Source organism: Caenorhabditis remanei, chromosome III, assembly GCF_010183535.1.
Source record: "Caenorhabditis remanei strain PX506 chromosome III, whole genome shotgun sequence".
NCBI classification, from domain to species: domain Eukaryota; kingdom Metazoa; phylum Nematoda; class Chromadorea; order Rhabditida; family Rhabditidae; genus Caenorhabditis; species Caenorhabditis remanei.
The window spans coordinates 8,204,421-8,219,499 of record NC_071330.1 but is presented as its reverse complement, the minus strand read 5'-3'; the positions used below and the strand labels follow the sequence as shown (position 1 = coordinate 8,219,499).

Genomic DNA, 15,079 nt, shown 5'->3' with positions numbered 1-15,079 from the left:
AATTAATCGATTCTGTTCGCTATTGTGGAGACTTGTACATCCGCCCAATTCGTTTTTCGCATTATCGAATGATTTTTCCACTGTGTATAAATGGTAACAATTTCAAATTTGTGTGAACGTCTTTAAAATTGTGCTAGATGTCTTTGTCTGACCATTCTTGTTTCCCGCCTATTTCTTCTTTCCGCTAGCTGATAACTTCGATTCTCAGAATAGGTTATTGCCCAATATTTGCAATAAAGAACGCGTTCAAACTGATTTCATCTGTTACATTCATTTTTTTTTCTGAAAAATATGACTCTTGTTTCCCTGAAACAATAAAAACAGTTCTCATTTCCTGAACACTTTTATAACTAGTTTTACGGTTTATGAAACCTCACAAACAACTCTTGGATGACACTTTACAGAAACTTCCAGCCGGCACGCCAAGGTAATTAGATGAAAATCAATGAAATTGAGAATTTTTTGTAAAGCCTGGACTCAAATTAAGTAACAACGGTTTTTTTAACTGGAAATATATATGTTGCATTTGGAATATTTCAAGACAGTCTGGTGAATTAATGAAGTGTTGTATCCCAAAACAACTGTCAACATGTTATCAAAAACTTGTAAGAATCCCGTGGGAACATGTCAAAACTGAAAAATTCAAAGCTCCGTAACTCCATAACGCACTTTTCGGTTTACTACGACTGGTTTTTGACGAACTCCGAGCGAATTTCACTGAGCTGTGATTTTAGGGCCAGATATTCCTTCCAGTTTTATTCAATGAACAAAATAAGCGATAAACATTGACAAAATAATTCTGAATGGGAGTTTCAGATGACAAAAAAGTGAAGAAGTCTATAAGTTAAAGAAGACAGTTTTCGTTAACAACTGGACCGAACAAATTGAAACGGAGGGGACAGAACCATGGAAAGAGTTCAAAAAAGAGGGGAAAATCGAGATATTGTACAAAATTGAAAATGCAAAATGGATTCAATAAGTTAATTGATTTTGGAAGCGTTACTGTAAAGTGCGTCAACAACTTCCCCCATTGCATGAATAGTGTCCAATGCTGTCTGGTAAGCTTCGTCAGGAGTTACGATATCGAACACGATCAGCATTCCCTCTCCTTGATCAAGTGAGCCCGAAAGCTTCTGATCGAGAATCATTTGTGAGAGTTTTTTCTCTACCTGAAAAACGAATATAGTTAGTTTATTCATTCCATTTTCAGCTTTTAACCTTGGATCTATCGATTCCGATTTGTTGGGCGACATGATCGATTTGAACAAATGAGTAGGGCTCAATAATACGACATAAGTCTTTTTCGAGCATTCTCTCACTCAATGAATGGAAATGTTTTCGAACAACTGGGTCCATTTGTAATTCTTGTGGAAATGAACCAAACGCAACTTGAAAGTCTTTGAGAGATCTTTTTTGTGCTGCAGCGGCGATTGCTTTCATCGCTTCCAAGTCGGATCCACTGTACTTGAGAGCAAGTTTTGCAGAGAGAAGACTGTTCACTTCATCTGGTACATCCAACATTACCTGAAAAAACTATTTGAAATCTTCAAAAAGTTAAAAAATATACCTTGCACAGGAGCATATATTTCAAAGCAGTAAGAGCAGCACTCTTCTCATCCACCGAATCATACCCCTCGAATGCTTCGTAGAAATATGAGAACGCAGTTTTGAAATCTTTTTCATCGGCAGCGTGAAGGATTCCGGACTGAAGATCAAGAGCTGCTTGCATACGTGGATTGACATAAATGGCGTTGGCAGTAGTGCGTGCACCAGTGAGAGAAGCTCGTGCTCGTCCAATGTTAGCCAGATTGTAATAAGCTTTGCTCTCTTCAAGCTCTACTTCCACAAGAACATCCTTATCATCCACTTTTTTCAACTCTCGAATCAAATCTGCGGCTGAAATCGGGAAAAAAATAATGATTGCACTATAATGTTCGGCACAAGCTGTGTTAACCTGAACTATGAAATCTTACCGAGTGGCAGAGCTTGTGTATATCTCTGCAGATCATTGTAGAGACGAACAAGTCGAGCAGTCAGAGTTTGTCGAAGGAAAGTACGATTCTGTTCAGTTGCCCATTGGATGCACTCCTTTACAAGACCAACTTTGATATCACCGTCTTGATCATCAATTTTGAGGCACAAGTCAACAAGATCTCGGACAAGTTTGGCAGCTTTAGCTTTTCCTAGCGAAACTAAGAATGGTCTTGTTTGCTCGATCATTTTTCGAAGTTCCTCAGTCTGCTTGTTCTGCGCCAAAATGTTACCCAATTCCATGATAGAATCTTCCTTCTTCTTAATGTCATCATCGCCGGATACGGGCGACTTCACTGAAATTGAAGCATTAAAAAAATCATAGAGAAATTTCGAAAATGTATACCGAGATTTGTGAGGTGACGAATAACATTTTGGTCATTCTGATGAGGAAGCGAGGTCATTGTATCCATGATCGTGCCTCCAGACATTTCAGAATCTGCAAAAAAACATTTGAGTTGAGAACTATTTTGAAAAATAAAAATCTAAATAACATGAGATGAGAAACATAAAACTTGAAAAACAATGAAAATAAAATGCTCTCAAATTCGGTTACTCGATTATTTTTAAAAACAATATTAGATGATAAAACTTTACTCTCATTTAGAAATGATATTCGAATTTTAACACTTATTTGGGTGGTTTGATGTGATATGAAGAGTTAAAACGAGTCAGTGAGAAACTGAGACGATGACAATTCCCGCCACCTTTTTTCGCTGAATACGGTAGGTCTTGGGTGTTTGCGGACAATGGAACTACGACGCGAAATTGCACAAAAAAGTGAAAATTTAAATTTAGACGGCTATCGAGGAGGCAGTACCGAACGGGGAGAAACGAGAGTGAGTGAGAGAAACGAAAGCGGGTTCTCTAAAAACACATTAAAATTCTGCATAATCTGTACTTTTCAATGTGAAGTATACATGTTTTGTTTTAAAAAAAGCATTAAACAGACATTTTTGAAAAAAGTAAGACTGAAGTAAATTGAAATAGCATGTAAAAATTCGTTTCCTGTTTTTAAAGCTTGTCTCATTATTAGTTAAGCCTGACATCCTCCGTGGTTAGTGCAAAGTTCAGACAGTCATCGATTGGTATTAGAATACGGTAAATAGTTCCGAATTATTATTAGTGCAACTTTGCTTATGAACTGAGCGCAGTTTCATAAACAAAGTTCCACTTTATTATTGACTAAATCATAAAATAGTATTTTCAATAGAGTTTTGATGTCTGTATTCACGAATTACTGAAAAAGAAAAATATTTCTTGCATTTTTGCTTTTTTGATGATACTAAGATGAGTATTACCTTTAGGTATATCCTTCGAAATTCCGGCGTCTTTTGCATAATTTTTATTCATTTTTATAGAAAAAGAAATCTCAATGACAGAGTAGCTCGATAAAAAGACGAACGTTGTTTTCCTGATCCTGAGCAGCTGACAATCCTCCGAGAAAAACAACTCATTGTTTGATATATTTGTTATTTTGTCACTTGTAAATATTTGTTTGCGACTGTCGTTTAATCAAATATGCTTCTGAAGTTTCTTTTCATTTCAGATGATGACCGCTTCATGCCGCATATCGCTCACTTTTTTATCAATCGGTAAATTATAAACGATTAGATTGTTATCATATTTCCTATTCTCTAACCGTCTGTTCTCTCTTATCTTTTATTTTGTTCCAAATCATTCTATTCTCATGGTCATTCGGTCATTTTTAGTTCACAGTTGTCGACAATTGGCACGTAGAACGCTCGCAATGGACACTCCATCGGTTGATATTCAGAGTTTGTTTTTTTTTCGGTTAGAAAATACGAACTGTTATATTTTCAGATATTAGGGCAAAATACAACAACTCCCAAGAGCCATATCTTCTTGAAGAAAATCTTCCAACAACTGATCCATTCTCACTTTTCGATACTTGGTTCCGTGATGTGGCATCTCAATCTGATTTAACGTTCGAGGAAATAAACGCAGTTTCATTGTCAACTGTAGGAAAGTCAGTAATTCATTGAAAAATAAATTTGCCTACGTTAGATTTTATAGAGATCTTCGTCCGTCATCCAGAATGGTTCTTCTGAAAGCCTACACACCGACTGGATTCTCTTTCTTTACGAATTATACAAGTAGAAAAGGACATCAATTGGAAGAAAATCCAAACGCGGCAATGTTATTTTATTGGCCAAAAGTCAATCGACAGGTAGTTATTTGAATAATTGATGAAAAGACACGTTTTAGTTTCAGGTTCGAGTTGAAGGAGTAGTTGAAAAACTTCCAGATGAGATGGCTGTTGCTTATTGGAATTCTAGACCTTTAGCCAGCCGCATCGGTTCGAAATCCAGTTTGCAATCAGAAGTAGTGCCTAATAGACAGGTAGATTTGAAAAAAATTCAAAGTTATAGCTTTTATAATTTAGTTTCTCGAATCCAAGAAAGCAGAATTGACAGATTTGGCTGAACGAGAAGGATCTCATGCAATCACTAAACCTACCGCGTGGGGTGGATTTCATTTGATTCCACGTTATTTCGAATTCTGGCAAGGCCAATCTGATCGCCTTCATGATAGAATCGTATTTGAGAGAGACATGGACATTTGGCTTTTGAAGCGTCTTTCTCCATAGAATCTAGTTAATTGTATAAGATTTAAAATGTGTTTTGTTGGAGACTACACTTCCAAGGCTGTGAGTAGAAAGGCTCCTATCTTATTTTCAATTACTGAAACAATACAAGTTTACATAACAACAGGTATCTCAATTATACACGATTAGACAAGGAATGTCTCTAAAAATCGGGAAAATACACGAAATGATAATGATAAACATGAAGAATGGTACAAAAGAGGGTTCAGATCTGAAAATTAGTATTAAGATATCAATCATTGTTATTATTATTATTACTACTGTTGAGATTTTTGGAGCATATGCTTCCATTTCATATTGTGTGCTATTTATTATCAAATTGTTTGTGGAGCGGCGTCTGCCGGGTCATCAGGAGTCTTTCGGAGAGTAGAGACGATAAGTGGAGAGGAAGTTTGACTAGGCGAGTTGCATGATGGAAGTATGGTGTAAATTCGACGCATTTCGGATGAGAGAATTCCTTGATCGCGCAGTTCTAAATACTTGCGATACATTTTTAGCGCGTATTGGGCATCAACCACAGAGTCATGCTCAGCTGTTTGTATTATTTCACCTGAAAAAACAGTGTAAAAAGGTTTCTCAGAATAAACAACTGACCAAGCATTTCTTTTACCAAAAATTGCAACGAAAGCATTCTTTGTGCTTCTAGACGCAACAATACAACTGTGTCGATGATCTGTGGTTCGGGTACCTGGAACATGAATAGAAAGAATAGAAAGAAACAGTCATATCCCCCACATGAACATTGATCACTGTGAAATCATTATGTAATGCGTGTCCAACGAAAATGACTCCTCGCTGAATCAACACATGCATACGGAGGAGTAAACGTTTATGAGTTGTCAGATACTTGTCAGATGACGCCGGCAATAAATCAGATTCTACGATGCCGCTGAAATTATTATTACTAAAACCTGATTCAGTTCCCTGGACTCTCACCTGTATCTTGTTAAATAATCAACAACTTTCATGTCGTCTGTAAGTCGGACATAATCATCGAATATAACTTTTTGACCGGTCGCATCGACACAAGAAGCACGCCCAACAGCCCGTACTTGAACAGATCTACCATCGAATTCCAACATGTCTGTCTGAAAATCAAACTCATTCATATAAATTTCCATGAACTGCAAACAAAAATTTATGAAAGCTATACAAACCTTGATTTTGATAAATTCTGCATCTAATCCAACAAGTTCGCCTGCTTTTGGAAGATCTTCCATTGATTTAATTGCAAGAGATTCAGTTCCATTCATAGCAAGATTGTCATCAGAAAAAAACAAATCATCAGAAAACGTTTTCTCGCTGAACAGAATTTCGTCTCCTTTCTGTCTGTAGACTAGTAGAGCAGGTAATTTCCATCTTCCATCCACATATCGAGCTTCATGATCATGTAATCTACTGACCAGCTGTTCATTTATCAGTGTCCAAGCAGTCGACGCAACTGGACTTTCTCTCAACAATGTGACTGGATGTGTCCATTTTACATCGTGCTCTCCATTTCCAATCACATGTATCATTGCATCAAGTTCATAGATGATAGCAGTAGGCTCGTCATAACCAGGAATATCCGAAATATCGGAAATGCGAACAATTCCTTCACACACTTGAGCAGCGATTCGAGAAGGTATGTAATGACTCCATTGGGATGAGTCAACGTGTTCCAGCAGCTTGGACTGTTCTGAGCTCCAGTCTATGTGCCCATGAGCGAACTTGCAGGTCTTTCTGGAAATACGGAAATAATACAAAAAATTAACTTTTCGCGAAAGGATAAAAAACTAACTTATTCCGACAATCCTCTCCGTACCGACATCTTTTCTTCTCTGAGGGCGATTCAGGAACACTGCCAAATGAGTTCGTTTGTGCATCTGGACGTACTTCGTGAGTCGACAATTGTTGCCGCCAGAAATCAACATAATCCTCGGAAGATGTGTTTGTGCTTATCAGAAGAACAGGCGACAGCTCACGTACTTTCCGTTTACATTCCATTCGACTCTGTTACATGGAAATAGAAAATAATGAGCCGCTTGAAATCATTACCATTTGTTTGCAATCTTCGCATTCCTTCTCTCCTGTTTCAGGACCTAAATGCAGTGATTTTTCGATCAGCTGGCATAGGGATGTTTGATGGAGGGACCCGTAGTTCAGCGAAAGAAGATGATCACTGTAGGCTTCAACAGTTTGTAGTCCACGACAACGAATGCAGCACAGGTGACGATTAAACTTTGTCGAAACTGAGGCATTAATATCTGCAATTATTGTGATGATGAGTAGTTTCTAGATTATCGGGTCTACCTTTCTCTGCCACGTCATCTAAAATAGTCTTTATCACCTCGTTGATAGCATGTAAAACACCGCCCGTCTTCAATGAAACTCCATTCCGAGTAAGGGCCAATGCTAAGTTTGTTGTTATAATGCCATCACTTTGCCCAATTTTCGAAGAAAATGCATTGAAAAGAAAATGGAGTTCACATGTTATGCAAGTGTCATTAGTACAAATATGTCGCATGACAATACTTCGAAGTGGGGAAAGCGAATACACGACTTGAACAACAGTGTTAGCCACAAGATTCATTGCATGAGTCGATTGCATTGTGATATGACGGATTGTATTCCACGTGTAGGTCTCGGGAGTTTCATCAGATGAATTTCCACGCCTAGATGGCACATGGTTTACAGGTGGTGGTCGTTTTTTGTACAACTTTGACACTCTTGTCTTGACCATTCGATGTTCGGACTGCTCAACAATTTTCTGAACATCATGCACTTCTATTACTGGCTCAATGTGCTCCAAAAAGTAGGGGACAATGTTGTGCTGCTTCAGTTTTGAATTTATACGAGGATTTCTTATTTGTGTGGCATAATGAATAGATTTAACATTCGTAAGGTCTGAAGGTGGTTTCCGCCGCCTGAATACAACAGTTTTTTAAACATGATTATATCTGGAAAGAAAGAAACAGTACCTATGAACAATTTGAGTCAGTTCTGAAGGCCAATCACTGACAAGTGGTCCTTGTGAAAATGGAAACGGTATTGATCCAAATGTTTGTGTTGTGTCGTCAATTGCGAATGATATTGGGGGTTGTGCCTGTAGATGAGGGACATGCAATGAAAAATAAAGACAAACTTACAGGTGGAGCTGCGAATATTGTTTCTTTCGAACTGTCATTCACTATAGGTTGATCTCGATCAGCATACGCACAAATTACACCTGAAAACAAGCTTGTTTGTCAAGAATCACGAAAATGTTCCATAACAAACGCACGAATAACAAGCTATTAACAAAACTTACCCACATGGCTTCCAATTGCAGCGAAATTTTTAGAACTTGAATAATCGAAGGCTGTAACAATGGAAGTCTCCACTCCAAACTCGACATGGTTTCCATTCGATGCTAAGTCGAACATTCTTATTGAGGCCGGATGTGACCCCCAGTTGTTTCCCGGATCAATTAAGTTCATTGATTGAGCCATGATACAAATACGTTCGCAATAAGATGGGATGAACCGAACAAACTGTGGTATCAATTGGCTAGTACATGGAGTAAGAGCTTTATGCATTCGTAGATCGTATACTTTCACAAATCTATCCATGTTCTGCTGACGGCTGCAAAAAATTGAGAAAAAAAGAAATGTGAGTATGAATGGTGAAATACTTCATTGTTACTCCGCAAGAAATTAGTTTGCTTCCTTGAACATCAAAATCCAAAATACGGTCTTGATGGCAGTCTATGACTTGAAGTGTTTCAAAGTTTTTCGGACTCTTCACAATTACCTAAAATGAGGAAAATTTGAGATGCTGACGTTTACATTTCATTAGTTCAAGCCAATGATTACTAGACAGGAGGTTCGCGATGGGTCGGATTATAACTATTCAAGATGAAGGCGGCGCAGACAGGCTGGTTTACAATATTTCATTAAAATCTTACATTTCCTTTTGAATCAGCTGTAAAAGTGTTCGTTCCATTGTATCGGATAATAATAGAATGTTCTCCTTCTTTCAAATCAGTGGTTCGAATTTCTTTTTCTTTCACAAAGTCATAGTGAATTAGTTTTTCTTGAAATCCACCCATAACAAAAGTGGAAGTTCCGGGCATACGACACATTGCCATCATTCTTGTCATAGACTGTGATCTGAAATAACATCTAATTCGTATAAATATCGCAAATACTGTTGGTTTTGTCAGAATAAATTGATTTTCTAAAGGCACATCTAATCAAAAAGCATATACGAAAAATCTCTTCAATGATTTCAACAACATTAAAAATGAAGATAGTTAACATACGATATCAGATATCCAAGACTGATGTCAAGTCAGAGACAAGCGAACAGTTATGTTTCTCGGCACGATAAAAAAAAACGTACGTGTATTTTCCAATAGGGATTCCTTGTTTCGATGTAACTCGAAGCGAAGTGTCAGTAAGAGCGAATAATGCATTCTCTGTCGGCTCTAAACTATTTACACCACTGACTTTCGACACCACGAATGCAGAATATCGAGAAAAGTGATTTGTTGGCAGAAATGAAGCCACTTTTCCCTGGAATATTTCAAGTTCTAGATTGAGAGGAAAATATAACTTACTGCTGCCGATCCTGTCCAAAATAACTCTTCATGAGGATCGAATTTTATACAATTGACGGAACTTTCGACATTTGTGTTAATGGAGAAGTGAGGAGCTGCTAATCGCCACTGAAATTTTTGTTTGAAAGAAGCGCTCTCTATAAACTTAATTACTTCATTTGCTTGACCAGTTCCAGCAGTGGCCATTTTTTATTGAGTAAAGTAGATCAGCATAAAAAATTAGTTGGTTAGTAGAGAATAGAGAAATCTGAAACATAATTGTTCTCATTAATATAACAAGGAGAAACTTTCAAGAATAACTACGATAGTTTAACAGATTTATGGACTGGCACAGATAAATTTTACTATTACTTAAAGGAAGAAAACAATTTGAATTCAAGAAAGTCGCATAATATTTAAACATTTTATTTAGCTTGAAATTTGAAATCAGCTCATGTTGTGATGAAAAATTGGTGTAAATTTACGATAAACCGCGCGCGCAGCCGGAAGATCGAAGTGTCGTTTGCACTACAATCGAAACTGCGGGAAAAACTGCGAGCAAATGAGCTCCTATTGCTCCTATTTAACAATTGGATTTCTGAATGAGCAAAAATAACAAATACAGTTCTCTTGAACAAAGTTTTAAAGACAGTTCTCTTGAACAAAGTTTTAAAGGACTACATCAAAGTATTACCTGCCGTCAAAATATTGAAAAATCGCAAATTGAAAGTAAACAAAGTAAACAAAGCAAACAAAAATTATAAAAGACAAGTTGACTGTTGAAAAATTTAATGCTCCCTCCAGGTTAAAAAATTGTTCTACACCAGGTTCCCCTTCAATATGTTTTACTATAGAATGTATCGACAGGTTTATCCAAACATGCTATATTATGAGCTGATCGCTGATATAATTTGTTGGTCACGGACATAGAGCTTGCCAAGTTCTACATTTCGGTATATTTTCAACTCATAATAATACTGCGCTTCAAACGAGTGGACCGGCCCGTTGAAGTTTTATCTTATTGAAAAATTATTCAATTGAAATTCCGAACACGTTTCTTCTCTGACGTATTTCATTTTGTCTCATTCCTAACTCTTAACGATATATGGATACAATAAAGTGCTCTTTTCCTATCGATTGGTGTGCGATATTTGTTCCCTCCGCTTCGTTCGTTTATATTATTATGCAAATAAGCTACTTCTAATTCTGCCCTCACCGGCTATTCATTGTCTTTTCTCCTTCTTGCCGACCATCTATACTATACTCTGAACTGGAAAAAGATTTAGATGACTCAAACCTTACACGACAAGGAAACGAAAGATGACACTGGATATTATACTCCAAAGAATATTCTGAATCCTGCCATGTTTCGGTTAGTAATTAGTTTTGGAGATAAATGCTGAACACCCCAAATAGAAGCTAAAAAATTACGTTCATACTTCTCTCATTAAAGACCCTCACATAATTAATGAAGTTAAGTCACTTTAAGCTATTCTTTGTGTTTGTGGCCTCCCTACCTGCCAATGTTTAGCAAAATCCAGAAAAATAGTTAAGACCATTCAATTTTCCAGATTAGCTGAAATAACAAGAGCACTGAGCGAAGTGAACATAAAAATCGACCAGGACAAACTACTCGAAGACCATAGGCACCCTTTAAACATGAAACAATTGAACAATAGAGAAAGCAATCACCCCAGCGATATCGAGAAAATAGAAACCCTCGATGTGGAAAACGAAGCAAGGTAACCCACATATAAACGTGGAAACGGTGTACGGATAAACGCAGATTTTATTTTCGTTTTGTACACTTATTATTAATGTATTCAGAAGCAAGCCGAAAACGGGACTGATCGACATATTCAAGAATAACGAGGACAACATAGGAAGAGGATTGATATTCAGTCTCGCCGTTTCCATTATTCTTCTAATTTTAATGCTTGTGTTTTGGAGCTGAAAATCAGAGAACAGTCTAATCCCTCTAATGCCGCTTCAAATTCTAATCGAGTTTTTTTTTTGATGAAGTGTTATTTAATGTTTATTTATATTCAGAACCAGTGTAAAATGGTTGATAATTTATTCAAAAATCAACGACAAACTCAACAATGAAGATTTACTTCTTCTTTGGGGCAGCCTTCTGGGCAGACTTGGTGACCTTTCCAGTGGATCCATCAGACTTCTCGACAGACTTGATAACTCCGACAGCGACAGTTTGTCTCATGTCACGAACGGCGAAACGTCCGAGTGGAGCGTAGTCGGTGAAGGACTCAACGCAAAGTGGCTTGGTTGGGATGAGCTCGACGATTCCGGCATCTCCGGACTTGAGGAATTTGGGGAAGTCTTCGACTTTCTTACCGGTACGGCGATCGACCTGGAAATGGGAAAGTTAGATTCTGATGTCTTTCTGAAAAATATGTTACCTTCTCCTTAAGCTCGTTGAACTTGCAAGCGATGTGAGCGGTGTGGCAATCGAGGACTGGAGTGTATCCAGCGGCGATTTGTCCTGGATGGTTCATGATGATGACCTGGGCGTGGAAGGTGCGGGCCTCCTTGGCTGGATCTTGCTTGGAGTCAGAGCAGACGGATCCACGACGAATGTCCTTGACGGAGACGTTCTTGACGTTGAATCCGACGTTGTCTCCTGGCACGGCCTCTGGGAGAGACTCGTGATGCATCTCAACGGACTTGACTTCAGTGGTCACGTTTTGTGGAGCAAAGGTGACAACCATTCCTGGCTTGATAATTCCGGTCTCAACACGTCCGACTGGAACAGTTCCGATTCCTCCGATCTTGTACACATCTTGGAGTGGAAGACGGAGTGGTCGGTCAGTTGGGCGTTGTGGTGGGATGATGGCATCAAGAGCCTCAAGGAGGGTCTTTCCGGAAGCGTTTCCTTCCTTGCGCTCAACAGCCCATCCCTTGAACCATGGCATGTTTGGTGAGGCCTCGAGCATGTTGTCTCCGTTGAATCCAGAGATTGGGACGAAAGCGACAGCCTTTGGATTGTATCCGATCTTCTTGATGAATCCGGAGACCTCGTTGGTGATCTCGGTGAAACGGGACTCAGAGAATGGTGGCTCGGTGGAGTCCATCTTGTTGCAGGCAACGATGAGCTGCTTAACTCCAAGAGTTTGGGCAAGGAGAGCGTGCTCACGGGTTTGTCCGTTCTTGGAGATTCCGGCTTCGAACTCTCCGGTTCCGCAAGCGACGACCAAGACGGCGCAATCAGCTTGGGAGGTTCCTGAAATTCAATTAGGTTTAACAGTGTTGACTTATTAGTGTTATACCGGTGATCATGTTCTTGATGAAATCACGATGTCCTGGGGCATCAATGATGGTGATGTAGTACTTAGCAGTCTCGAACTTCCAGAGAGCGATATCGATGGTGATACCACGTTCACGCTCGGCCTTCAGCTTGTCGAGGACCCAAGCGTACTTGAAAGATCCCTTACCCATCTGGAAAAAATGGATATTACACTACGTATTGGAAAAATTATTTCATACCTCCTGAGCCTCCTTCTCGAATTTCTCGATGGTTCTCTTGTCGATTCCTCCGCACTTGTAGATCAAGTGTCCGGTGGTAGTGGACTTTCCGGAGTCGACGTGTCCAATGACGACGATGTTGATATGAACCTTTTCTTTTCCCATGGCTGCTACGGAGTGAGCAAAGTGTTTCCCAACTGAAAAAATTTTATGAAAAAAAAAATCAAAAAAGAAAGATCAGAGGTTTCAACGGAAGTGAAAACTGATGATAGCATCAAAGCAGTACACTAACAAGTTTCTACAAGACTTGAGATAAACTATTTGACTCGGATGGCTTAGAAAGTATTAAAACGGTATGAGATCCGTGTGAAAATGGCAATATTGCAAAAAATTATGAGACAAATATTTTTCAAACTCAGATTGAGTTAAACGAAAACAAAACAACGAAAAATAATCAACATGATTAGTCAGATGACGAGAAACTCACGTTAATTTCACAAGGCCCAAAAAATGGCTCGATTGGCCGCCTCCTGCACATCTAACTCTCGCCACGAATAACGACCGTAACCCAATTCAAACACAATTGGCGGGAGAGGGTTGAAAATTCAACTTTGACAAGAATTCTTGTCAAAGTTGAATTTTTCTTCTTAAGAAGGCAATGTTTTTAAATTGATTTTAAGAGAGCATTCATTTGTACTAAGAAAGAACTTCGAACAAAACACAATATTTATTTTTTTTTAAGTAAGAATGGCCGAGCAAATAGAAGTCGATAACAAAAAAAGCAAAGTACTCACATGGACTGAAAAATAGTTTGTGAAACCGGGAAAGAACGTACATTAACCAATTATTTTTCAGCAGACCAAAGACGCTTGACGATATCGCTCATCAGGATGAAGTAGTCACAATGCTGAAAGGAGCTCTTCAAGGAAAAGACGTAAGCAATTCAAATAATTTTTCAACGAAAAATCTATTTTTCAGTTGCCACACCTTTTGTTTTACGGACCACCGGGAACTGGTAAAACGTCAACTGCGCTGGCCTTCTGTCGTCAACTTTTCCCAAGAAACATCTTCCAGTAATCATATTGGTTGTTATCAGTTTTTAGTATTAATTTAATTCCAGGGACCGCGTGCTCGACTTGAACGCTTCGGATGAACGTGGAATTTCGGTTGTTCGACAGAAAGTGAGTCGTTTTATAGTTCTATTATCAAATCATAGTTTGCAGATTCAATCATTCTCTAAAACATCGCTGAGTACAAATTGCAAAGAAGACGTTCTGAAACTGAAGATTATCATTCTTGACGAAGTCGACGCTATGACACGAGAAGCACAAGCAGCAATGCGCAGAGTTATTGAAGATTTCTCTAAAACTACGCGATTCATTCTAATTTGTAATTATGTTTCTCGTCTCATCCCTCCCGTTGTTAGTCGTTGTGCAAAGTTCAGATTCAAGTCACTACCATCAGAAGTTCAAGTGCAGAGGTGAATCGATGATTTGATATTAATAAAAGTACGTTTGAATTTGAGATTGCGAACAATTTGTGATGCTGAAGAAACTCCAATGAGCAACGATGAGCTCATGCAAGTGATGGAGTATGCGGAAGGTGATTTGAGAAGAGCTGTCTGCACATTGCAATCATTGGCGCCAATTCTGAGAAGTGTGAGTTTCAATGCAAATCAAGCGAGTATTTACAAATATCGTACAGGGAGATGAAAATGCACGAAACTGCTACCTCCGTGGATCGTCCGATTCTGCTTTGATTTCCAATCTATGTAAATCAGTTCGAGTCTCTAATGTGCCTCAAATTATCTCGTTGACTAAAAGTATCACGAAATCGTGTACTGGGGTCGCATTCATGCGTCATTGCTTCCAGCAAATGCTCCAAGAAAACATTATCAACGATGAAAATATTGCAGTGATGGGAAAACTAGTTGCAGTAAGTTTTTGTCCAGAAGCTCGAGTTAACTTTACTATTCAGACATGCGAAAAGCGAATTCTTGATGGGTGTGATCTGGAGAACAATCTTCTCAACTTCTTGCTTACTCTCCGTGAGACAATTCAGTGAACAAGAGCTCATCGTATCTACATTTTCATATTTTACGTGTACTATAAAATTAATCTCGCTTGTGCAGACCCGAAGTGACTTCCTTATAAAACTACCAACACATTTCAATTTTTTGACATATTTTCTGTTGAAAACCAATTCTTCTTGAATGATCAGGAGAACATTAGTAAAACATAGACGTTTTCATTGTAAAAATCAATCTGAGAAGCCATCTTAGTTTAAATTTAACAAAAAATGTTGGAAAAGTCGGCAATTTTTACCGTTAATTTTTACTCTCGTGTGTAAGCGACCAGTGTGAGGCTCCCGGAGCCAGGATT

At 38.4% G+C, this 15,079-nt stretch overlaps 7 protein-coding genes across 7 annotated transcripts; 4 read left to right on the top strand and 3 right to left on the bottom strand.

The window, feature by feature from the left end:
• Positions 1 to 980: 980 nt before the first annotated feature.
• Positions 981 to 2,462, bottom strand: GCK72_009947 (uncharacterized protein; the record flags this gene model as incomplete). The annotated part of the gene is made up of 5 exons (XM_003106091.2): positions 981 to 1,169; positions 1,219 to 1,524; positions 1,568 to 1,896; positions 1,974 to 2,327; positions 2,378 to 2,462. The coding sequence occupies 5 exons, from the start codon at positions 2,460 to 2,462 to the stop codon at positions 981 to 983; spliced, it is 1,263 nt and encodes a 420-aa protein (XP_003106139.1).
• Positions 2,463 to 3,721: 1,259 nt separating this feature from the next.
• GCK72_009946 (uncharacterized protein) lies at positions 3,722 to 4,642 on the top strand (the record flags this gene model as incomplete). Its single annotated transcript, XM_003106043.2, has 5 exons — positions 3,722 to 3,809; positions 3,856 to 4,021; positions 4,069 to 4,222; positions 4,267 to 4,395; positions 4,439 to 4,642. 5 exons carry the CDS (start codon positions 3,722 to 3,724, stop codon positions 4,640 to 4,642), a joined length of 741 nt encoding a protein of 246 aa, XP_003106091.2.
• A 332-nt stretch (positions 4,643 to 4,974) lies between these two features.
• GCK72_009945 (uncharacterized protein) lies at positions 4,975 to 9,425 on the bottom strand (the record flags this gene model as incomplete). The annotated part of the gene is made up of 16 exons (XM_003105970.2): positions 4,975 to 5,210; positions 5,255 to 5,348; positions 5,396 to 5,549; positions 5,597 to 5,748; positions 5,818 to 6,382; positions 6,441 to 6,652; positions 6,698 to 6,906; positions 6,953 to 7,566; positions 7,621 to 7,745; positions 7,789 to 7,868; positions 7,950 to 8,263; positions 8,313 to 8,431; positions 8,586 to 8,790; positions 9,023 to 9,195; positions 9,240 to 9,347; positions 9,393 to 9,425. The coding sequence occupies 16 exons, from the start codon at positions 9,423 to 9,425 to the stop codon at positions 4,975 to 4,977; spliced, it is 3,393 nt and encodes a 1,130-aa protein (XP_003106018.2).
• Positions 9,426 to 10,504: 1,079 nt separating this feature from the next.
• Positions 10,505 to 12,157, top strand: GCK72_009944 (uncharacterized protein; the record flags this gene model as incomplete). Its single annotated transcript, XM_053727612.1, has 4 exons — positions 10,505 to 10,590; positions 10,790 to 10,960; positions 11,268 to 11,600; positions 11,665 to 12,157. 4 exons carry the CDS (start codon positions 10,505 to 10,507, stop codon positions 12,155 to 12,157), a joined length of 1,083 nt encoding a protein of 360 aa, XP_053587189.1.
• On the bottom strand, positions 11,329 to 12,863 carry GCK72_009943 (uncharacterized protein; the record flags this gene model as incomplete). Its single annotated transcript, XM_003106089.2, has 4 exons — positions 11,329 to 11,586; positions 11,636 to 12,456; positions 12,503 to 12,671; positions 12,720 to 12,863. 4 exons carry the CDS (start codon positions 12,861 to 12,863, stop codon positions 11,329 to 11,331), a joined length of 1,392 nt encoding a protein of 463 aa, XP_003106137.2.
• GCK72_009942 (uncharacterized protein) lies at positions 12,531 to 12,899 on the top strand (the record flags this gene model as incomplete). Its single annotated transcript, XM_053727611.1, has 1 exon — positions 12,531 to 12,899. One exon carries the CDS (start codon positions 12,531 to 12,533, stop codon positions 12,897 to 12,899), a length of 369 nt encoding a protein of 122 aa, XP_053587188.1.
• Positions 12,900 to 13,445: 546 nt separating this feature from the next.
• Positions 13,446 to 14,762, top strand: GCK72_009941 (uncharacterized protein; the record flags this gene model as incomplete). The annotated part of the gene is made up of 8 exons (XM_053727610.1): positions 13,446 to 13,507; positions 13,554 to 13,632; positions 13,677 to 13,771; positions 13,819 to 13,879; positions 13,922 to 14,178; positions 14,224 to 14,356; positions 14,403 to 14,633; positions 14,676 to 14,762. The coding sequence occupies 8 exons, from the start codon at positions 13,446 to 13,448 to the stop codon at positions 14,760 to 14,762; spliced, it is 1,005 nt and encodes a 334-aa protein (XP_053587187.1).
• Positions 14,763 to 15,079: the final 317 nt, after the last annotated feature.